Here is a 23,741-nt window from a genome sequence, read left to right as displayed (position 1 = left end):
ACAGGGATTTTGGTCATTATTGAAAAATGTTCATTTTGCATCGTGCTCATCCGGCACATTTATTAAGGTGATTTTAACAAAAATGAATTGACTCAAAAATATTTTACAGAGGGGATCAAGTTTTGAACACGGCCTTTAAACACTTTGGGGACGAAGATTTTAAGGCTGTGTGGGTCAACTGGACAAAAATGCTAAGCAAGACCCAAAGGTGGCTGTTTATGTAAAGTCAGCCTTCCAGCGTCCCTTTTTCGGAAACATTCGGCTATTTATGATAAAACAGCGTCACCCGACTTATTTATGACTCTTTTAAAAATTGACACATCTTCTTTTTTCTTTTTCTTTTTTATTTATTGATTTTGGCTATTTTTAGCAAAATGGGGTTGAACCCGACGAGGGTTGCCTACGTATCTCACATCCGGTGAGAATCAAACCGGCGTAGTTCGGCAATATCGTGAATAGAGAAAATCAAATAAACCTAGAAATCAAGAATACGTATTTTTATTATATTTTTTTTGAAAAGAGATAAAGACATAAAGAAAATATTTACTATTTTTTTTTTAGGAAATGTTTGGACTATTAGTCTGGATTTAGAAAGGAGGTACTACGAAAGAAATAGCATTTTTTTTTGAATTTTGAATTTCCGTTTGTTTTTCTTTTGCTTTTAAATAAATACCCCTTTTTTATTCAAACTAGAATTTTTTTTTTTTTTTAGGAAAACTCCGGTGAGGTTTTGACACTACTTGGGCATTGGTTTTATTTTTCCAAAATAAGTAATTATCTCCCCACACTGCTATTTTCCCCTTTTTTAGAAACCGGTCAGCATGCGGAATCGAAGCAAATAGATGCGTAAAACAAATAGGATGCAACAGAGTGGTCTTTTCACTTCAGGTTGCCTGTCCTAGACGGACCCAACCCCTGTGTTGAGTCCCCTAAGTCAAATGCAACATGATGCAAATAAGCGTTCCTACTAGGGATCCGGCATGAAGTCAAGTTATTCTAGGTTCGTAACCTGGGTATTTGTTCTAGACTGTGTACCCGAGCGGACAACTCGAGTCGAGGAGGGGGCTACGTACCGGGGACCCGCGAGATCGTCCGGCTTTGTAACTTGTCCGACCTCTTTCTTATTTCAGGTATTGACACTAACAGAATAGGGAGTCTCGACCAGCGAGCTTCTCCCCGGAGGTAAGAAGAGAAGGGTTTCGGCACAGTTTATATACAGTTCAGATAATATCAAAGCGGTAAAAGACAACATTTAGCACGTTATGCAAAAACATGTAATAAAGATCAGATAATAAAGCCAAATATAACAATTATTCTAAGCTCGAATTCTTGAACCCTGAACCAGTGGTTCTGGGTTTCATCCCCAGCAGAGTCGCCAGAGCTGTCACACCTCCTTTTTGCGCGCCCGCCCCCGAAGGGTTAAATGCACGAGGGGAGTTTTTCCAATTTAAGTGACAATATTCGAAATGAGATTATTTATTTAATTCAGAGTCGCCACTTGGGAAAGGTTTGGTTTTTGGTGTCCCAAGTCACCGGTTTATCTTGAATCCCAAATCGAGGAAATTTTCGACTTTTCCAAATGAAGTCTGCGAACCAGAAATTCTAAGTAAGGAATTCTGTTGACCCGAGGGAAGGTGTTAGGCACCCTCGAATCCCGTGGTTCTAGCACGGTCGCTTAAATTGTTATAATGGCTAATTATCTGATTTAAATACATGTTGTGACTTACGTGCTTTTATTAAGTTTAAACTGCTTTTATTATTATCATTTATTTTATAGAATTGCAACGTCGTGAAAATGCATCTCGAACCACGTCACAATCAATGCGCCCGTGATCGTCAACACATTTTGACTTCGTTGAGATTTGGATTTGGGTCACATCAATGTGCACCCGAAATTAAGAATATGATTTAATTAAGCCGCACCTAAAGAGTCTAACGTGTTATTGTCTTCGGAGAAGGCAAGGAAATTCACTAGACCGCCCATCTCCAAATTCTAAATGTTTATTATGATTAATTATTGAGGGCCCCGCAATGTGTATCTTTCTTTAAACGGGGCTCATCTCGTTATTTTAAAAGAGATATCCTAAAGTGGCTACATTTTCTATTATGTTTGTCTCTAAAATAGAAAGGGAAAAGGTACGTGCTAATTTACCTGCATGCCTTTTAACTAAATCCGGATTTCCTGTCAATCGTTTGATTCATTTGGTTAATTGTTTGCAAGATGAAGAACGTAGTATCTCGTGGAACCTGCTTCTAATTTTAATGAAAATTACATATAAGCTGGTGAAATGCTACAACTACTCCGAACATTTCTTGAGTTGAACTTAACTAAACTTATTTAGGCTAGATTAAAGGATTTAGCTACTAGACATTGTTACTAATGGGACTTGAACGTGACCCTATGTACTGCCTAACGGAACCCGAAAAAAGGGACTAAAATAAAATAGAAACAACATTGTCTAAGGTCGGAGTATACATACCCCTTACTAACAAACAACTACCGAACTAAAACACAAAGGGCTAAACTCAGTCGAGTATCAGTACATACTTTCATACTATTGAATTATAAACTAATCAATTTTTACAGACCCGTTAATGTACCATGAATATTACAACAAATACTTGAACTTCTTCAACCTTTTTCATTTCATGCTTTCGAACTGTTTCAGTTACATCAATATGAGACTCGAAATGTGTACTTGGAATGCTGAAATGCAAAGAAGAAGAGGAGAATAGCAGGGAAGATCAGCAGCAGCAGGAATCAGAGTAACAACAGCAATCAAAGCAACACAGCAGAGCAGGTTCTATTGCAAGGAATGGAACTATAGTTGACGGGAAAGTAGCCAAATGATAGCAGCACACAGTGTAGTAGAAACAGAACTCCAGACAATCCAATTCCGAGATAAACCAAATGCAACAAACACTACCAGTAATCTCGATTGAAACTTAGAAGAAGCAATACTACCTAACAGATTGACAACAGATGAACTTCAGACAAACAAAAACCAAGTTTCTGATTTCCTATCTGTTTTTTTTATTTCTTGCTCTCTTTCTATTTCTATGTATATATGTGTATCTATGTATGTCCCCAGCCCTCTCTTCTCAGATCTATCTCCCCTCAAACTGATAGAAGTCCTTCCCTTTTATAAGCCTTAACCTCAGCCCTTTAACAGCCTGTTAGACCAAAAGAACACCCCTCCCATGTGCTATCTTCTTTTCAGTTTCCACTTAGCTATTTAAGTATTAACCCCATGACGTTCCCTTGGCAGGCTTAACTTTTTAGTAAGGTTTATTATTTCTGAAACTAAAGCAAAGTATGGGCAGCCGAATGTGATCTGACAGCATGTGCTGTCAACTATTTTATTCAAAAGCCCTTATGCAGGGCACAGACTGTGCACAAATGCACCTGTGGTGCACCAATGCACATGTTGTGCACAAGTGCACATGCCCTGCAATTTTAGAACTGTAACTAAACAAAACATTTGATTTTACATTTCCTGATCCAAATCAACAATTATAAGTACTAAACTCAGTTCCTGATTGATTCAAACAAATGTGTCCAGAAGCAAATCGATTTGTTATTGTTCAGGCAGTTGAAACTAATTGACGACACATGTCGACTCGACTATATTAATCATAACATGCACAATCGTAGCCAAAAATCAGACATTTAACAGTATCGACACATGATTTGAATTGTACTGACCAAACAGAATTGTACTCGAGGAGTCAGTTAATCGGTTCAAATTTGAAATTCAGCTAATTGCACAACAAATACATACGTACACATTATCAGAACAAGTAGAAGAAGAACTCAATCAAACAACAAAGGTTCAGGCAAGGTGGACAGGACACAGTTGGTAAAATTCGAAACACAAATTTCACAACAACATGAACAGCCTTTTAAACAAACATGGACTAACAGAATCAAGAAAAGAAAAGCAAAACTCACCTTAAATCTCGAAAAATCAAAAGCCTTAACTTGGATTCGAACAGACCTTTCTTAAGGCTGAACGGACTTTAATCGAAGTGTTTCTCAGATGAGAAACACTTCGATTAAGGTCCATTAGACCTTAATCTTTTGGTTTAAACGAGATACGGACCAGTGACAAGGAACCCTAAGGTTCCAAAGATTAGATCTGGGATTCATGCTTCCCTGGTCAGATTCGGACCAAACCAAGCATGGTTTGGTCACGAGGGGGGTCCGGGGACTGTCTGGTATGAATTTAGGGCAGATCGGTGTAGATCGAGTTTTGACTCGAATCTTCAAATGAAGATTCGAGAAGGTGGGATGGGATTCGAGGTGTGTGGTTGGTGGATTTGGGTTCAGGACGGTGAGGAGCATCTAGGGTGTTAAGGGTAGGGTCACCGGCGTCCATGCCGCCGGCTTTCATGGTGAAGGTATACAGGGGCGGCTAGGGTTTGGAGGGCTGGGGTCTGGTGAAGACGACCTAAGGCAGGGGGGGGGGTTGGATTAGGGCGCGGGGTGAAGGGAGAAGGGTTTATATACGGGGTGGATGGCTTGATCTCAACCGTTAGATCAATCTAGATCTACGGTCAATGTTGGTTCGGGTGGAACGGGTCGGGTTCATTAGTGGGTTATGGGGTGTGAGATCTTGGCCGTTGATCAATCTGAGATCAACGGCCCAGATCATACTGGATTAAACGGTGTCGTTTGGATGGCTAGGGGCTGAACTGGACTGGACCGGGTAATTTGGGTTGGGTTGTCTGTTTGGGCCCTGAATTAAAGTGAAAATCAGCCCAAGCTGATTTTCAAACCCAATTTTGCACTCTCTTTTATTATTTTTCTTTTATTTTAAAACAAAACCTAAGTAAATCAAATTAAAATTAAATAAACACTTAATACAATTATTTGCACACATATATTAAAATATTTAAAACAGGTAAAATCAAACAAAACAAAAATCACGGACCAAGATGCCTATTTATGATTTTCTATTTAACAACCGGATTACGGTTCAAATTACGCATGACACATACATTTTTTGTATTTTGTTTTAATAAAATAAAATGGGCAAAAATCATAAATAATTAACAAAGTGCCATGTAAAAATCCAAAAATTGTACAGCAGGACCAATTGTTATTATTTTTATTTCTTTTGGAGCGATTGTCGCGCGAAACAAAAATCATGTGCTCACAGTCGCGGCTAGACACAGTAGGATCAATTGAGTTAGCAAATCTAATGTGCGTACAAGCATCTTTTTCCTTTTATTTTTGAATTAGGCACTATTTAAATAAAAAAAGAACCTACAATAACGTTTTCTTTCTTAAACACTAAGACCGGATGGACTAAAAGTCTTGGATAGACGCCACGTGTCCAATCCATCAAGTTAGGGATATATTTGTTTGGATAGTAAGACAGTAGGGGTTCTTTTGATCCGATAGTATAACGAAGGGTAATTTTAAACAATTTCTAATAGTAGAGGGATATATCAGACCCTTTTCCGTTTATAAAATACAAAAGTTAGAGGCAATTTTTAAAACATGTAATAGTGATATTTTGGGCCAAAACCAGCTCTTGGGATTTGGGATTTGGGTTTTGAAAATTTGCCAAAATGTAAATAAAATCTATGGCCAAACATGTATTTGCTAAAAAAACCACAAATATATTTTGGCAAAATCTATGGCCAAACGGGTCCTAATAGTTTCAACACTCAGTGGATAGTTGGTTCATCCCTTTAGCCCTTCTACACTAATATACCAGACTTGGTTCATGACAGGATTCAGACTCATAACGTGCACCTACCTTATATTCTGAAATGTACTACTTTTGGTTGAACTGAAGCTATTGGACGAATGCTGCCATTTAAAACCCACACAGGATAAACGAGATGGATCTCAACAGCAAAAACAAAAGTAAAAAGGATAGAAACAAAGACAAGTGCTGAATCTCTATCATAGTAAAGTTTATTTATATTATACCTCGCTGCTAAAAATCACAACACCGTTTGAAGCCGTTTATTCTCGTAATTTTACATTTAAATGGGACAAGAGAATTAAGGAATTGGGGAGGAAGGGGGGTAGAAATAGTGAGCATTGTATTACCTCTATACGAAGAAAGTGCAGTCGGATAGGGATGGCAATCAAACAAACAAATAGCACATTCCTTTACAGCATTTCGAGTACTGCAGCAGTCCCTCACATCAATCAAACAAATGAGGCTCTGCCATATATAGCACATTCCTTTACAGCACCTAGCTTAACTCAATACTAACACTTGCCACAGAATTTTGGTGCACAGCATCTTAGGAAACCGATTCTTTATTTGCATACACATTCCAGCCTCAGCGAATAGTTTGACATCTGAACACTTTCGGTCATTGGCTCCAAATGCAAGCCCTGAACCAAAGTGTTAAATGATGCAAAGATCAATATCCTGGTATACCGAATAAAAACCTCAAACATAGACAGCAATGAATACTAACAAGTCAATAGAGCACAAGGTGGAAACTCCAATCAATCAACCACACCTCATTCTCACACCAATTGGGCATGATACATTAATAGACTATATTACTTCAGCTCTAATCCAGCCCCCTTTTTCTTTCATAAAGATTCTTATGGAAAGAAAATTAACGAATCAGTGAATAACATCGGAAAAAGAGGAAAAAACAGCGCAAGAAAAACAATGCTAATATACCAACAGTAGCAAAAAACTGAACCAAAAGAAAATTTTTAACCTAACAGGGTTCTAATTGATTACACACCTCATTCATGTAGGAGGATAGGAACAGCCAACTATGCAAAAAGGTGTAATAATTGGATTGAGAATCTCAATCTCTCAAGAGGATAACACTCCTCCCGTTTCTCACCAAACACTCATCAATTCTGGAATATCCATTTGGAGTGTCATTTATACAACAAAATCTTTCTAAAAAGGTTGAGAGATTAAAGGTTATTACTATGATTGAGTTAATGATATTACTTCGTATAATTGATTTGTTCATTAATAAATAGAGCTTAAAGAGTAAAGGCAACTAATCTTAGCTTAGGGAATAAGGTTAAAGGTTCTTAGGACTCCAAGAGTGCGTTTGCACCCTTTTGCTTGAGAGAAAATGTATATAAACTAATTAAAGGTGCATTAAAAGTATATCTGAGAGATCCGGCCTGGAAATTGTAGCTGGCCCAGGGGCAGATCAGACCAGAATGGCCTGGTTACATAAATTAAATAAACAAAGAAAAAAGGGTCATCTTTTTCTCTTAAGAATCTACTTTACCTCAAAAAATTGGTAAAAAGGCCTAGAGTAGCTGGGGCAAGTTGGCAACCATTCACTAAGTCGGAGTAATTAGGCAACTACTATCAATCAACTAGTTAATGGTGTTTAATTAAGCAATTTCCTTAGGTACGGAATGATTAAAGGACTAAGCCTTGTAGTACATGACCATCATTACAACAACAGATACACAAGTGCAAAGAGCATGCTCTCTCAGAAAAATTACGATTTGTCTCTAACTTTTTTTTTGATAAGGTACGATTTGTCTCTAACCTCTTCATAAGGCACCGAAAGAATTTAGGATCCTTGCCCCAGGATCTGCACCTCACTGCCAGATGGTTTCGGCCTTTAAAATCCTAGACCTCAAGGTCTTCCACCTCACCAACATTGACTAAAATCATCCATTGAAAATCTTTCACGGGTTTTGTCTAACTTGTCGCCTTTTTGTCTTGGAAAACGCGCCATGGCTGATTGAGATATCTGCAGTGTTGTGAAAAGTGCTCACTTCAGCGCTTAAAGATGAGACCTCGGGGGCTTCTGTGATGTGAAGCGTAGCAGGTTGAATAAAGCGAGCGCTTCTCGCTTCTCGCTTTAAGCACAAAGGGGCTTGTCGCTTCTCCTCGCTTCACGCTCTTCACAACACTGGATTTGTATTTCTTTTTCCTTGTTCCACGCCCCACATGAATGCTAGGATCCAATGGTGCGACAGTCCTATACCCATTTATTTTTGTAACAGTAACATTAGTAGTCATGTCATTAGACTACGAGGGTGTTTGGATTGGCTTATTTTAAGTGCTTATTGGCTTTTAAGCACTTTTCTAGTTTTTGTGGTGTTTGGCAATGATAAAAAGTGCTTAAAAGCACATACTTTTACGCATGAAAAGTACAAATATAAGTCAAAATCCAAAAGTTGGGTATTACCAACTTATGACTTATGACTTTTGGCTTTTAGCTTATAAGCTACTTTTTAAAAGCCAATCCAAACACCCTCTGCATTAGTTCCCACATCAACCTATTAATTCAGCAACATAATTGTCTATTACTATATACCAATCAACAATGCTTTAAGTCTAAACGTCGACTATATCCATCATCTTATATCCATTCTGCTCAATTCAGGGACTTGCCTAGGTGGCTAGGTCCCAACAAATTGAATATTCCATTGCCCTATTTTACTTTGGCCATCGACCTACTAAACTTTTATCTATTTGGATTTAAAACCAACTATACTTTGCAAAACTAACATAGGTAGAGTTCATCGCCAACTCCACCAGCAAATGAAATCAAGAAACTGTCCATTAGCAAATAGATTGTCGTATCTTGAGGGTTAGGGTCAATTGGCGTCATAAACTATTATCTAAATAACTGTATGTGGTTGGGGGTGGGTTGGGGGGGGGGGATTAATAATAAAGATCGTCCTTGGGTCAAAGAGACCCTTCGATTTGGCTAGTGGACCTAAAAAATTTTATGATGGTGGTGCTTCGGCCAGCTTGTGCATACCTCGACTATTCCATCGGGTACCTGCAACCTCCCACCAATACATGTGTCGAATAACTCTATCCACCAAGCCTTTGGCAGATGGGAAGAAATCATCTAGTATTTTTTTGCGGGATTTGAACCAGAGACCTCACGGTTCTCCGTCCACTTTATCAAACACTAGACCACACCCTTGCGTTCTTTGGCTAGTAAACCTATTATAGACATGCACGACAAATGTGCGCTAATAGGTTGCATATTAGGTAAACCTAAATTGGGTTCTCTACTTTCCAAATGACCAGAATAAACGTAGAAATTCAATAGCTAGAACTTAGAAGAAAGAATAAGTTTGTTTTGGTTTAGACCAAAACAAATATGGAAAAGACAGCAATGAACATTTTAAATAGCAATATGGTGCAGTTAATGAATTGACAACCTTACTAATGAATAAGTTTATGACAATCAGCAACCATATTTAATACATACAAGTAAAATGTAAGCATACATTTTCAATTTTACGCACCACTATCCAACATTTCATAAATCTCAATGCATCATAAATTAAGGGCTTATATGAATCAAACACTTTGACATTTTGTATAACGTGGTACCCTACTTTGTTTCAACCACTAAAACAACCATATCTGCTCTCCTCCTTCCTTCATTTGGTGCTACATACTGCAGTCCACTTCATGCTCACTAATGTATACACTCCATCTTTTTCCCCTCTACAGTCACCTGATTTTACATATAAATACATAAATTTTCACAACCAAGCACGAATCAACCTCATTCCTCAAGGCATATGTCTCACAAAAGGTAAAAAGTCTACTCTTCTTTCAATCTGTTTCTTTTTTTTCCAGATGAATCTTTTTTCCAATATTTGATACACCTAAGCTCCAATATGACTTCCAAACCAAACTCAACATCCAAAACCTAAAGAATTTAAGATAGTTAGACATATCTACAAAATTTCCTAACTACAACCACTGGAGAAAGTTTAAGAAAAAGCTGCTTTAGTCATACAACAAGCTGTTTGATTCCAGTTTGAACATTTTGATAATTTCGAAAGCTATTCATGTAAAGCCATCATGCAAGCAAGCATAACAAACATTAGCCGATTTTTATGAAGCCATGATTGTGAGCATATATAAGGAAGCAACAGTCAGGATTTTCCATCCACAACTAAATATTGTCTATATTATCATTAAAAAGAGATAAGAAATTACTTCAAAATATGTATGCAGGTTGTTGTCTAACGGGGCAGTGAATGTAAAACACAGTGCAAGCCATTTGCAGATTATCTCATGAGCGATTAATAGACTGCAAAAGAATTCAAATTGAAAAGCAACGGGAAGGCAATCGAAGTTCAATCACAATGACAGGATTAATGACCACACACCACTCTAGAATTTAATATAGAAACGACTATTATTACTTCAGGCGGAAAATAGTCAAATACCCAAGATTCCCAATGCCATTTATAGGCTCGAGAAGCTGCAACTGATGTTGCTGTGTCTCCTGTCCTGTCTGAATTTGCTGCAACGGCTGCACATTACCAGCATCAATTGCAGCTGCAGCAGTAGTTGGAGTCCCTTTCCACTCCACAAACCGCCACATATACCACGCCCCAGCTGACCTATATGGTCTCCATTTCTCGCACAATTGCTCCATCTGGGATGGCCTAGGTAATTCCTCTAATCCGTATAACAACTGGACACCTTTCCTGACCCCCAAATCACTAACAGGCAAAACATCCGGCCTATGCAGTGAAAAAATCATGAACATATGCACTGACCAAGAACCAATACCCTTCACCATCGAAAGCATGGTAAACAATGACTTATCATCCATCTTTACAAGCGCATCATCACACAAAATCCCATTTTTATACTTATTAGCTAAGTCATATAAATAACTAGCCTTTCGCCCCGAGACACCTATCTGCTTGAGCTGTTGAGCGGATAGGGAGAGGACGACGTCAGGGCAAACGGCATCCTCTCCGCCACAAAGGGACACGAAGCGCGTGTAAATTGAGGTGCCTGCTTTATAAGCTAGTTGCTGGTACAGAATGCTCTTGCTTAAGGCTAAAAACGGAGAATGGTGTGATTCAAATTGAGGGACCGGAAGTGTGTCTATTAAGGAACCGAGAAGCGGGTCGGCTGAACGGAGGTGTAAGAGTGCATTGTCGATTTCGCCGTTAGCTGATAAGGGTTTGATGATTTGAGGCAAACCCCTAGATGATGATGATTTTGGCGCGCTCTTTCGGCGACTCTTGGTGGATGCTGGCGTCGCGGAGGATGCGGTCGTTTGTGGGGTTTTTGAGGAGGGGGTGCAAGAGAGTTTTCGGATTTTCTGGGGTCGAATTGGGATTTTGGAAGGGTTGGAGGGGTTTGGGGGAAGATCAACGGGAGAGTTGGATACAAGGGTGGAATCGGAATTGGGTGGAGATCGGGGTTGGAGTTGGGATTGGGGTGGAGTTTGGGTTTCGGGTTTTGCTTGTACTTGGGTTTGTTCACCCATGAGCGCTAAATAGAGGCCAAGGGAGATTGGCTGATATTTTCCGGCGGTTGTGGAGGGGGAGGAATTGGAAATTTCAGGTGGCAATTGACGGCGACGGTCTGGGAACTGAGTGTAATGGTTATCCGAGGAGTAGCCGGACGATTTGGTACGTTTATTGAATTATTTTGTTAGAGAACGTAATTGCTATTGCTCAAAGGTGCATGTAACAACAAATTTTCGCGCGGAGTAAAATAAATAATACTGGAAAATTGCCCAACAAATATAATATTTAATTTTAATAAATAAAAGTGTTACAATCTCTATGGTATTCCTCTGATTCTTCAAAAATGTAAAACTTGATCTTGAATCTCCAAGTAATTTGATCTTGAATCTTCAAGTAATTTGATCTTGAACGCCTTGGTGCTTGAATGCTTACTTGTAAAGAAATCTACGGTGTTTGATCCACGAGCTCTCTGCTTGCTTCTTGTTATTACTTATGGTATTTCTAGCTTTATGAAACCTCTATTTATAGTTGTAGGGGTTGCACTGGCCAGTACCATCCAGACACTTAGCATGATTTAATTGGCTCATCTATTTGGCTTGGATTGTCACATCACCTGACACATGTCATGATTTCATTGGCTCATTTATTTGGTTTGGATTGCCATGTCACTTGAAACATGGCATGATTTCATTGGCTCATTTATTTGGCTTGGATTGCCACGTCACTTGACATGTGGCATGAGCCTGGGCTTTAAGACGGGCTACTAGCCATTTGGACTTTGCGTTAAGGAAGTGGACTTATCATTTAATTTATAGTCCAATTAAATGGACTAGCCCAACACATATATATTGGATTTAAATAATTAGCCCAATTTACTAGTCACAATATTTATTTGGACTAATATCTTGAATTTAATATGGTCTAAATTATTTTATGAATTTAAATCCGATAAAATTTAAATGCTTACAAATGCCCCTACTTGAAGACTTGTCGGGTATAGAAATATCGAACTTCAAAGACTGGGCTTGAGGTATAATTGGAGACAACATCATATATTTTTTTTTGTTGCCTCTATCCAATTACATGGAATGGACTTGACGTTGGATAATTTACCAACTTGTAGGCTTACTTCATTAATTTTCAACGAGGTTATTGGCCATGCTTTGAGAGCCTGGAATTGAAAGTCCATGATAAATAATTCTGAAAGAATTTACGTACAAGGCCCCTGCAAAAGAATCTTCATATATGATGCCAATTTTCAATTCCAGAAGCATTAGAATTTTCATTGATTGTCATATATGGTCAAATTGCCATTTTAATGAATTACACTCATAATCAAACAAACTTCTTGGAACGTTATTGCATGGGGATGGCTTTATTTGGAGTCCTAGTACTTCCGGTCTTAATTTGAAAATGCCGTTATCATATAAAGACTTCAAGGTGGAGTAAAACACTTATCCTTGTAGATTGGATATGTCAGGCTTATCAAAAAGATAATTATCCTAGACTAACCTACTTTATTTGGGACACTGCTACTACCCTCGTTATTGGGTTTATATAAACAGGAGGCATGATATTAAAATCCAAAATACCATCACTTCTTGGCAAACTGGAGGAGAGCAAGTACTTCTCTGTATTTATTTTTTCTTTACGAAAGGTAGTCATCTCCTTTTCATGCCAATTTTCCTACTTTCATGTCACTTTCAACACCGGTACAATGTTATTTCCTTTTGTACTATTCACCTTTTGTTTACTGCATGTCACATTTAATACCAAGTACAATATCATTTTTTCTGTACTTTCACTTCTTCTACGCAAGAAACGAGCAACGTGAAGATATTCTTGGACTTTTATCACAAATTTTGTTTCATGCCTCCCCAGCATAATAGGTACATGCCAAACTTTTCTTAGTCCACTTTATGGCATGTAGTACTTTATTTCTCTACCTTTCTTCACTTTATATACATTAAGTGACAGAGCTTCACAAACCTTTTGTTATTTTTCTTTACACTTTCAAATTTTATCACATGCTGTGGAATTCTTTTATTGAATTTGTACTGCTTTGACCGCTGTACATTTGCTTACCTTCAATCCTCTTAATAGTATCTTTAAAAGCTAACTCACATGTCTTGTCATATAATTGAGTTCTGATGTGAGAATTTTTCTTTTCGAGTCCCTGTACTTCCATTATGCAATTTGGAAGTAGTATTTGAACCGCAAACCCCATCTATCATTCACCAAGCAAACTACATAACTTACTAGACTTTTGGTCCGTTGTCGGCAACAGGAATAGAATTTACTTTCAGGAACTAAGGAGACTTGAGTTGCTTAAATTTTGTTAACATGCAACTCATCTCCTTCACCGTCTTTGAAATTATTCTGCATTCATATTTTTTCTTCTTTTTTTTTTCCAGAGTTTTGATAAAGCAGTAATATGAAGTGCTTAAGATTTATCCCATCTCAAGTAGGAGACTTCTTTCCCTTTTTTTTAGGCGAAGGCGATTACACTATCGAAGCAAAGATTTTACTTTATTTGAGTCCAAGGCCATTATACCGTCTAAGCCGAAGATTTATTTTGTCTGAAAATTTGACTTTATTCTATGTGAGGCGAAGACCATTACACCGTTTGAGCCAAAGATTTATTTTGTCTGAAGCGAAGACCATTACACCGTCTGAGCTAAAGACTTTATTTTATTTGAAAACTTACTTTCTTTATCTATGGCAAAGACCATTACACCACCTAAGCCAAAGATTTTATTTTATCTGAGGCAAAGACCATTACACCGCCTGGGCCAAAGATTTATTTTATCTGAAGCGAAGACCATTACACCGTCTGATCTAAAGACTTCATTTTATTTGACGCGAAGACCATTACACTGTCTGAGCTAAAGACTTCATTTTATTTGAAGCGAAGGACATTACACAATTTGAGCTAAAGACTTCACTTTATTTGAAAATTTGACTTCTTTATCTTTGACAAAGACCATTACACCATCTAAGCCATAGAGTTTACTTAACAGCCAAAAGATTTAACCTTTTGGCTCAAAGGAACAAAAACTCGTCCTCATTTCGAAATACAAGAATCAAAGATTGTATGAAGAATGATTTATTTTTCAAAAAAACTGACCACTAAGAATATCTCTTCAATTTCAATCTTCACAGGTAATTTTATAATCTCCTTTATATATATATATATATATATATATATATATATATATATATATATATATATATATATATATATATGTTTCTCCTTTCTTTTTGCAGGTAGAAGAAGAAATCAATTCCAAACATACCTCTTTATTAAAGAAAGCATCACAATTGAAGAATCATCTTTACTTGGGGATATATTGAAGCTTCCAACTAAAGAATTGAAGGCTATCTCAATTGGAAGACTTCAAGACTATTATGGCGGCTTCTGATTGGCTTTCAATTGAAGACTTGGTGCTTGGAAGAATTTAACTTGCAGATTTTACTTGTAGACATGGTAGACTTGAAGGCTTCTACTTGAAGGCTTGACAGATATGAAGACTTCGACTTGAAGACTTAGTGGATTTGAAGACTTTAACTTGGTGATTCAACTTGAAAAGAATTGAAGACTTCAAGTTTTGACGATTTCGAAGGCCTTAACTTGACTTGGTGAATTCAGAGATTTTAACTTGATGACTCAGCGGGCTTGAATATTTCAAATTGATGATCTAGCAGACTTAACGAAATCAATTTGGCTTACAATTGGAGACTTCATCTTGAAGATTTAGACTTTTATTAAAAAAACTACAATCATTCATCAAAGACCTCAATTTGACGCTGAGGGCTTGCCCCCTTGGGCCATCAAGATAAGATAGAGATTTCAACAAAAGAATACATGTACACCTAATTTTCAAGTGCTAATCAAGTGAATATATTCCACCATACTTCCTTTGAATAAGGCCTTGGGTAATATGTATTGTTTGAACTCATATGAATGAACTTAGAATGAAACTCTAAGCTGCCTACGTACCTCGGTGAAGAGGATCAAGTCATTCCGTAGTTCGAAATATGTGAGCTTTTTTTGCGTCCTAACTTTTGCCTAGGCCGCCTTTTTCGAAGTTTTCAACCTAGTGGACTTTTTTTTGGATCTCCTAACTTTTTCCTAAGCCGCCTCTTTCGAGGTTTTCAACCTAGCGGACTTTTTTTTGGACCGTGCATAGTTTATACTCTTGCGGGTCAGGAGTAACATGCAGTTTATGCTCGTGCGTTAAGGAGCGCAACGACTTGCAATTTAAGCTTGTGTTTTGAGGAGTTTTACAACTTGAAGATTTTGCTCGAATTTAAAGAGCTTTATAACATGCAGTTTTGGCTCGTGCGTCTAGGAGCATAATAATTTGAAGATTTATCTTATTTTTCGAAATGCTTCACAACTTGAAGACTTGCTCAATTTTCAAGAGCTTTACAACTTGAAGTTTGGCTCGAATTTAAAAAGCTTTGCAACTTGAAGTCTTTTCTCTAGTTTGATGAGTTTTCGACTTGAGTCTTTCTCGAATTTGAGGAATTCTGCAACTTGAACACTTTGTTTGAATTTGAAGAGCTTTACAACTTGAACACTTTACTCGAATTTGAAGAGCTTTACGTCTTGAGGTTTGGCTCGAATTTAAAAAACTTTGCAACTTGAAGTCTTTGGTCGACTTTGAAGAGCTGTCGACTTGAGTCTTTTCTCGAATTTGATGAATTTTAAAACTTGAACACTTTGCTTGAATTTGAAGAGCTTTACGTCTTAAAAATTTAGTTCAAAATTGGGGAGCTTCGTTACATACAATATATACTCATCTACCAAGAAGCATTATAACTTGCAGTTTAGGCTCAGCAAGTTATAGGCTCGTGCATTGAGGAGCATTATAACTTGTAGTTTAGGCTTATGCGTTAAGGAGTGTATTTGTTTTATTCAAGGATAATATCTCTTCATGAATTTCCCATTGATAGGGCCAATCCGCAAACCTTCTGAGTCAACTATCTTGTAAGCGCCACTTGAGTATACCTCTTGTACAATATATGGTCCATCCCACTTAGCAGAGAATTCCCCCCCAGACCGACGAGAGGTAATAATAGGCTTTTTGACCATAAGAACTTGGTCACCCACTTGGAAAGATCTAAGGCGCACCCTTTTGTTAAAAGATCGAGACAAGCGAGCTTGATAACATTCAAGGCTTTGTTGAGCTTCTAGACTCTTTTCATCAAGAGCTTCCAATTCTTCAAGGCGTAACCGAGAATTTTCTTCATCAGTGAGTCCTTCTTAAATGGCAAGCCACAATGATAGGATTTGACGCTCAAGTGGAAGGACCGCTTCAACTCCATAAACAAGTGAATAAGGAGTCGTTTGCGTTGGTGTGCGATATGTGGTCTTGTATGCCTAAAGAGCTTCTTCATCCTTTCATGCCAATCTCTCTTAGACTTATAAACAACCTTTTTCAACAAGTTGAAGAGCATCTTGTTAAATGCTTCAGCAAGTCCATTGGCAGCAACATAATACATGGAGGAATTGCGTTGCTTGAAGTCAAAAAGATCACATATTTTATTCACCAAATTGTTATCAAATGGCTTATCATTGCCTGTCAATATATATCGAGGAATTCCAAAGCGATAGATAATATTGACCCGGATGAAATTAGCCACATTTTCCTTCTTTACTTCCTTAAGAGAAACAGCTTCAGCCCACTTCGAGAAGTAATCGATTGCGGCCAAAATGTATAGATGTCCACCAGAAGACTTTGGCAATGGAACAACAACATCCAAACCCCAAGCATCAAATGGACAAGAAGCAACAATTGGGTGTAGTACTTCAGGTGGTTGATGTATGAAGTTAGCATGGAATTGGAAATCTTTACACCTTCGAGCGTAATCTAAACAATCTTTCACCATGGTTGGCCAATAATACCCCATTCTTTTTATGTGGAAGTGAAGTTTTGGCCCAAATTGATGCGCACCACATACTCCAGAATGTGCTTTTTGCAGGGCTTGAAGGGATTCATCAGCCCCTAAACAACGTATGAGTACTCCATCAAATGATCTTCTGTAGAGTGTGTTCTTATAATAAAGAAAACGAGGGGCTCTCCTTCGGATTTTTGTCTTTCTTCGGGGATTTTCCGGTAATATCCCATAACAAAGATAATCAATTAACTATTGTCGCCAATCTTCAATTTCAACCTCAAGAACGGAAGCAATATGTTCAACTTCGCTTTCTTCTTCCTCATAGTCATTTGTTGGAGGAACTACCCATCTTTGGCAAACAATGACTTGTGTCTGATCAGGCAAAGATAATGTAGAAGCTAAGGCTGCTAATGCATCAACTCTCTTATTTTCCTTTCTCGGCATGTGTTGAATAGTTACCTCTCCAAGACAACTTACCAATCTTTGAGCATATTTGTGATATGGCACCAACTCTGGCTTCTTGACCTCATAGCTACCCAAAATCTGATTGATCACTAACTTGGAATCTTCAAAAACTTATAATAATAATTGTTTGATATCCACAGCCATTTCAAGCCCAAGTATGAGCACTTGATATTCAGCAACGTTATTGGAGCACCGTTGTGTCAAAGTGAAAGAATAGGGCAAAACTTCTCCTTGAGAAGTGATAAACACTATTCCAGCACCAACTCCTTCACGATGTGTAGTGCCATCAAAATACATCTTCCAAGGAGGCTGAATTTCTATGACCATTGCATCTTCATCAGGCAATTCATCAGACAACTCCCAATCATCTGGAATCGGATGGTCAGCTAGGAAGTCTGCTAATGCTTGTCCTTTTACTTCCTTTTGAGGAACATACACAATTTAAAATTGTTGAAATTGGAGGTACCATCTTGCTAATCGATCACTTAGGACTGGTTTAGACATGACAAACTTGATAGGGTTCGCTCTTGAGACGAGTTGCACAACGTGAGCTTGGAAGTAATGCTTTAGCTTTTGAATAGAGAAGACAAGTGCCAAACATAACTTCTCAATAGGAGAATACTTGATCTCATTTGGCGTCATCATCCTACTCAAGTAATAAAGCACATTTTCTTTGCCTTCATTGTTTCCTTGAGCGAGAAGCGCTCCTACTGACCTTTCATGTGCTGAAATGTATAATACTAATGGCTTTCCAGGTATGAGGGCTGCCAGTACTGGAGGTTTCATCAGATAAGATTTAATGCTTTCAAAAGGATTTCTACAAGCTTGGTCCCATTCAAAAGGAACCCCTTTCTTCATGAGGCGACTAAATGGTTGGCATCTTCCAGCCAGATTTGAAATAAATCTCCTAAGATATGCCACCTTACCCTACAAGCTTTTTAATTCATGAATATCTTTAGGCTCGGGAATTTTCAAGATAGCATCCACCTTAGCTTGATCAATTTCGATACCTCGATGTCGAACAATAAAACCGAGGAACTTCCCAGAAGTAACTCCAAAAGCGCACTTCAACGGGTTCATTCTGAGTTGGTATCTTCAAAGCCGTTCAAATACCATCCTCAAATCTCGCAAGTGATCATCCTTCTTCCTTGACTTTGCCACCAAGTCGTCAACACAACACCCCACATTTTTATGAAGCATGTCATCAAAAATATTTTGCATGGCACGTTGATATGTAGCACCAGCATTCTTCAAAACAAAAGGCGTTACCTTGTAGCAGTATATACCTTTAGGGGTGCGAAAAGCAGTAAGTTCTTCGTCCTTCGGTGCCATGCGAATTTGATAATATTCAGATGAACTATCCATGAAAGACATCGCCTCATATCTAGTTGTTGCATCAATCATGAGCTCAGGGATAGAAAGAGGAAATTCATCATTCGGACAAGCATTATTTAGGTCCCTAAAGTCAACACAAACTCAGATTTGGCCATTCTTCTTTCTTACAAGGAGGATGCTTGAAATCCATGTAGGATATTTAACTTCACGAACAAAACCAGCCTCAATAAGCTTGTTAACTTCGGTTTCAATCAAGGGAACCAGTTCAGGTCTGAAGCGACGTTGTGCTTGCTTCACAGGACGAGCACCTCATCTGACAGCAAGATGATGAACAGACACCTTGGGGTCTAAACCTGGAATTTCTTTGTAGCTCCAACTAAATACATCTTTGAACTCCTTAAGTAGCTCAATATATTTGCCCTCTTCATCATTAGCTAGAGAGACACTTATATATGTGGGATTTGGATCTTCAACTACTCCGAGATTGACTTCTTTTATTGCATCAATCGTTGTCTTCACTCCTTCTTCAAGCTCAGGTGGTGTATCTTTAGCGTCTTCATCCTCTTGAGGATCACCATCTTTGAAAGATATGTGATGACATACATAAATATCAAGGCACTTTTCCTTGATTTCCGTATAGGGTGAAGCATTTTGTTCATCACGAATGGTGATATGATATGATGACCCCACACTTTCTTCATCTTCCTCTCATTCCTTAGTGTGGACTATAGTATGAGCCTTTGCTTTGAGGACCTATCCACACAAACTATAATTTTTGTCTCTCGCCTCATTCTAGAAGGAATTAGAATTGGGTAGTCTGTGGTCAAAATCTCCTTTTTAAGGGAGATAGGTGCTCCAATCCTTCTATTACTTCCATGGCGCTTGTTTTCCTTCTTCAGTGGTCCCAACCTATCAAAGACTGAGGTCCTTTGTTTCGTAAGTCGATCAAACACAGAAGGCTTCTTATTAAGCGTCGTAGACACTTCTTTAGCAGCAATGTAGTTACAACTTGCCCTTTTAATGGAAATACGGATTGGCGGGGGTTGTTTGTAACCTAATCCTTCACGTGATTGCTTCAGTGAGTACCCTTTCTCTATCATCATCTTCTGAGTAGGGTTTGAAGCTTCAGGCGGGAGCTTTCCTAACTTGGATGATTCGTTGGGATCATATCCAGCTTTTGCTAACAACTTGTAGGCGTTTGGGTCAAAGCCCTCATCTGTGCGCTTTGCAGGAAGTGCTAGATTTAGAAGCGAATTGTGGCTTGATGATTTAACAAACCCTTTAAGCAACTTTGTAGATGACTTAATTGCATCAATTCGCTTGATAGGAAGGGTCAAGTCTCCTAACACCTTACCTTGTAGTTCAAAAGATGGATATTCGACCTTCCTTGACTTTGGGACATAGCGAAGAACAGGAGTCACTTTCTTACTTGAAGATGCCTCATTCATCTTGTTCCTATCATGAAGCACCTGATCTTTTTCAACTGTAATATTTTCCTTGCTAGTTGTTGCATCAACCTTCTTTGCAACACTTTTGGTCAATATCACATCATCAACCTTAACCTCCTTTAGACGTAATTCTTTAAGTAGAATTTTGCATCAACAAAGTATGATTCAGCCTCGGTAAAGGGCTTATCATCAACAACTATCTTCTTTTCGACCACCCCATCTTCACATTATTTCAAGCACTGATGGTAGGTGGATGAAACCACTTTGTTCTCGTGTATCCATGGCCTTCCTAACAAGATATTATATGAGGTTTTTGCATCGATCACGTGCATCCATGCACTCGAATGCAAGTCTCCCATATTTATTTCCAATTTGATAGCCCCTATAGCTCTTTGCCCCCCTTGATTGAACCCTTGAATCATCAAACGACTTTCACATAGTTCATCCATCGGTATGCCAAGATCTTTGATAGTACGAAATGGGAGAATATTTGCACCAGACCATCATTGATCAAGATTCTACTTATTCTTCGTTTTCTCACAAAGACAACCATAAATAGGGGCGATTGTGTGTTTCGCCAAGCAAAATATCATCATTAGTAAATGTGATTTTTGCATCACAAATGTCCACTTCTTCAGAATTCCCAACGAGTTTTTCAGGCAAGGGAGGTGGCATCAATGATGGATCCTCCTTTATTGTCTCTTCTTCATCTATCTTACAACATGAGGCCTTGATATATTCACAGGAAGCTCGCGGGTGTAACCAGCTTGGCAGGAATTTCTCTAATGTCACTGGATGACGTAGCCTTTGATAGTGATTCTCTACCATTTTTGCTTTCTTCCAGTTCTTCTTTATCATTTTCTTCTTGGGTCTTTTCACCATTTTTACCCTAGTCAACTGCTTACTTGACTCCCTTTGTGAATTTGTCTTGCAGCGTCTCCGCCGAGTCACAAGAATCCAACCTTCATCATCAGTTTGATCATCACGTGATTCACTTTTCTCTTGATATCTTTCCTCCACTATTAGTTTATACGCCATAGGGATAAGCAATGGTTTGCTCACATCGATTGGTTCAAAGTCACCAAATTTAATCATATTTGGTGATGATGCAGTTTGGATGCCATCACATTCATGTACTTCGACAAAATTGCAAAAGACAATGGGATCAGGTGAACCAAACATTAAAGAGACTTGATTTGAACTATCTTTCTCATCCTCAAGCAAGATTTTTCCTTCAACGGCCAAGTCCATGACTTTCTCCTTGAAGACAAAGCACTTTGCAATAGGGTGGCCAATCAACTGATGGTACTTGCATTAATTTGGATCATTAGTCTTTCCAGCTTCGTCTGGCCGCTTCATTTCGGGTAACTCAATGAGTTTCAACTCAAGGAGTTCTTCAAAAATTGCTGGGACATCGGAGTCCAAGAATGGATATTCTTTCGCTTGCATTTCCTTCAGAGTTAACTTTCGGCCAACTTTATCCTATAAGGATGTTATCTTCACACTTTTCTTCTTACTAACTTTTGTAGTGACATTTAATGGCGAGGTATTAGCATTCATTGATTCCTTTCTCTCAGACTTCGGCAAAAACTTGCCTCCTTTCTTTATTTCTTGTTTATCCTTCACTTTGCGAGGTTCATAAATAGGTGGCCCTTAATTTTCACTTGAAGACATACGTAGCTCCATATCATGAGCACGTGTAGCCAATTATTCAAAAGACTTAGGCTTGATACCTTGCAGTATGTAGTGAAGTCCCAAATGCATTCCTTGGATACACATTATCTATTCCAGAAGCTTCACTAAGTCTGTCTTTACAATTGAGGCTCGCATTCCTCCATCGATTGATGAAATCGACAACTGGTTCATCCTTCTATTGACGCGTATTTGTGAGTTCAACCATACTTACAATGCGCCTTGTGCTATAGAAGCGATTGAGAAATTCATGTTCAAGTTGCTCCTAGCTATCGATGAAACCAGCCTCGAGATCAGTGTACCAATCAAAAGCATTTCCTTTTAAGGAACAGATGAACTGCTTGACAAGATAATCTCCATAGGTTCCAGCATTATTACAAGTTTCGACGAAGTGTGCAATGTGTTGCTTCGGATTTTCTTTACCATCAAATTGTTGAAACTTTGGGGGTTGATAACCTACAGGCATCTTCAAACTATCAATTCTCGTAGTTTATGGCTTTGCATATGCGAGAGAAGACTGGGAAGCAACATCGTACTTATCTTTGATGGTTCCCATAATGAAGTCTTTCAATTGGTTAATGGGAATAACCCCGTCAGGTGAAATCTGAAATTCTTTAGGAGTCGTTGGATGCCTTGCATATGAGTTTCCTTTATCTTGCATCATTAGGAGCTTTCCATGTGCATGACTTGAATCTCCCTCCATCATGCTTTCAACTCTATCTGTCAGCTTGACAATTTGATTATCTTGATCTTGCATATGCTTCGTTAACCTTCAATTGCCTTTGTTAAATTTGCAAGTTGTTCTTCAACAGTTGAAGTATTAGTCACCATTGCTTGGATAACCGTCGTGGATGGTGGAGCAAAGCACGATTTTCTCTTACACCATACTTTGAGTGGAACAACTCACGTGGAGTGCTTGGAGCAGATCCAGTGATCAATACATCATCATCATCACCTTGTGTTATGAGATTCTTATATCTAGAAGGGCTAAGTAGAGCCAATGTCTTTTCAACAATTTTAGCATTGTTTGCTCCTTCATTCAATTTAGTTGGAAAGGATCTTGCCCCCTTTGAGGATTGAAAATCAAAGATAGGAACCGATGCAGATGGTATTTGAAATGCTTTTTGTCCCAGCAAGTTTGTTTTGTTCCTAGTGAAGGGTCCTACGCTTTCCATAGTAGCATCCGACAAGTTTTCCACATCAGATGAAAACTTGGAATCCGTAGCCTTAGCAGTAGTAAGTTTGAAGTTGATATTCTTAGGAGCCATTTTCGCGTTCTTGAAATTTGGTAATTTGAAGAGATAAGAGGTAGAGATTGTCCCACTGGGCACGCCAGAAATTTGTAACAACAAATTTTCGCGTCGAGAAAAATAAATAATCAAGACTGGAAAATTGTGTAACAAATGTAGTATTTGATTTTAATAAATGAAAGTGTTACAATCTCTATAGTATTCCTCTGATTCTTCAAGAATATAAAGTATCTCAATGAGCTTGACTTTGATTTGATTCAAGGGCTTGTAAAACTTGATCTTGAATCTCCTCCTTGAACTTGAATTTGGGTTTGATCACGAACAAGTAATTTGATCTTGAACGCCTTGGTATTTGATTTGGCTTGGTTCTTGATCTTGAACTTGAACTTGTAGTTTGAGTGCTTGAACTTGTAGAGAAATCTGCGGTGT

At 38.3% G+C, this 23,741-nt stretch overlaps 3 protein-coding genes across 7 annotated transcripts; all 3 read right to left on the bottom strand.

Annotated features, from left to right (window-relative positions):
- Positions 1–2,416: 2,416 nt before the first annotated feature.
- On the bottom strand, positions 2,417–11,431 carry LOC104217622 (alkylbase DNA glycosidase-like protein mag2). Of its 5 annotated transcripts, XR_011405508.1 has the most exons (4): positions 10,175–11,431; positions 7,510–7,947; positions 6,068–6,361; positions 2,417–2,707 (listed from the first exon to the last, which is right to left on the bottom strand). XR_011405508.1 is itself a non-coding variant. In XM_070168268.1 (3 exons), exons 1-3 carry the CDS (start codon positions 11,233–11,235, stop codon positions 6,284–6,286), a joined length of 1,233 nt encoding a protein of 410 aa, XP_070024369.1. In that variant the 5' UTR covers positions 11,236–11,431; the 3' UTR covers positions 5,921–6,283. The 5 variants fall into 5 exon arrangements, 3 of the variants coding, with proteins under 3 accessions (XP_070024369.1, XP_009766226.1, XP_009766232.1); XR_011405507.1 differs by lacking the exon at positions 2,417–2,707 and having other exon boundaries at positions 5,921–6,361; XM_070168268.1 differs by lacking the exons at positions 2,417–2,707; positions 7,510–7,947 and adding an exon at positions 9,942–10,035 and having other exon boundaries at positions 5,921–6,361.
- Positions 11,432–17,371: 5,940 nt separating this feature from the next.
- Positions 17,372–18,445, bottom strand: LOC138885788 (uncharacterized). Its single transcript, XM_070166767.1, has 3 exons — positions 18,122–18,445; positions 17,753–18,007; positions 17,372–17,665 (listed from the first exon to the last, which is right to left on the bottom strand). The coding sequence occupies exons 1-3, from the start codon at positions 18,443–18,445 to the stop codon at positions 17,372–17,374; spliced, it is 873 nt and encodes a 290-aa protein (XP_070022868.1).
- A 237-nt stretch (positions 18,446–18,682) lies between these two features.
- LOC138885787 (uncharacterized) lies at positions 18,683–20,819 on the bottom strand. The gene is made up of 5 exons (XM_070166766.1): positions 20,631–20,819; positions 19,794–20,487; positions 19,307–19,500; positions 19,091–19,213; positions 18,683–18,994 (listed from the first exon to the last, which is right to left on the bottom strand). Exons 1-5 carry the CDS (start codon positions 20,817–20,819, stop codon positions 18,683–18,685), a joined length of 1,512 nt encoding a protein of 503 aa, XP_070022867.1.
- Positions 20,820–23,741: the final 2,922 nt, after the last annotated feature.

Source organism: Nicotiana sylvestris, chromosome 2 (genome assembly GCF_000393655.2).
Source record: "Nicotiana sylvestris chromosome 2, ASM39365v2, whole genome shotgun sequence".
NCBI lineage: Eukaryota > Viridiplantae > Streptophyta > Magnoliopsida > Solanales > Solanaceae > Nicotiana > Nicotiana sylvestris.
This window is presented reverse-complemented; position numbering and strand designations above follow the sequence as displayed.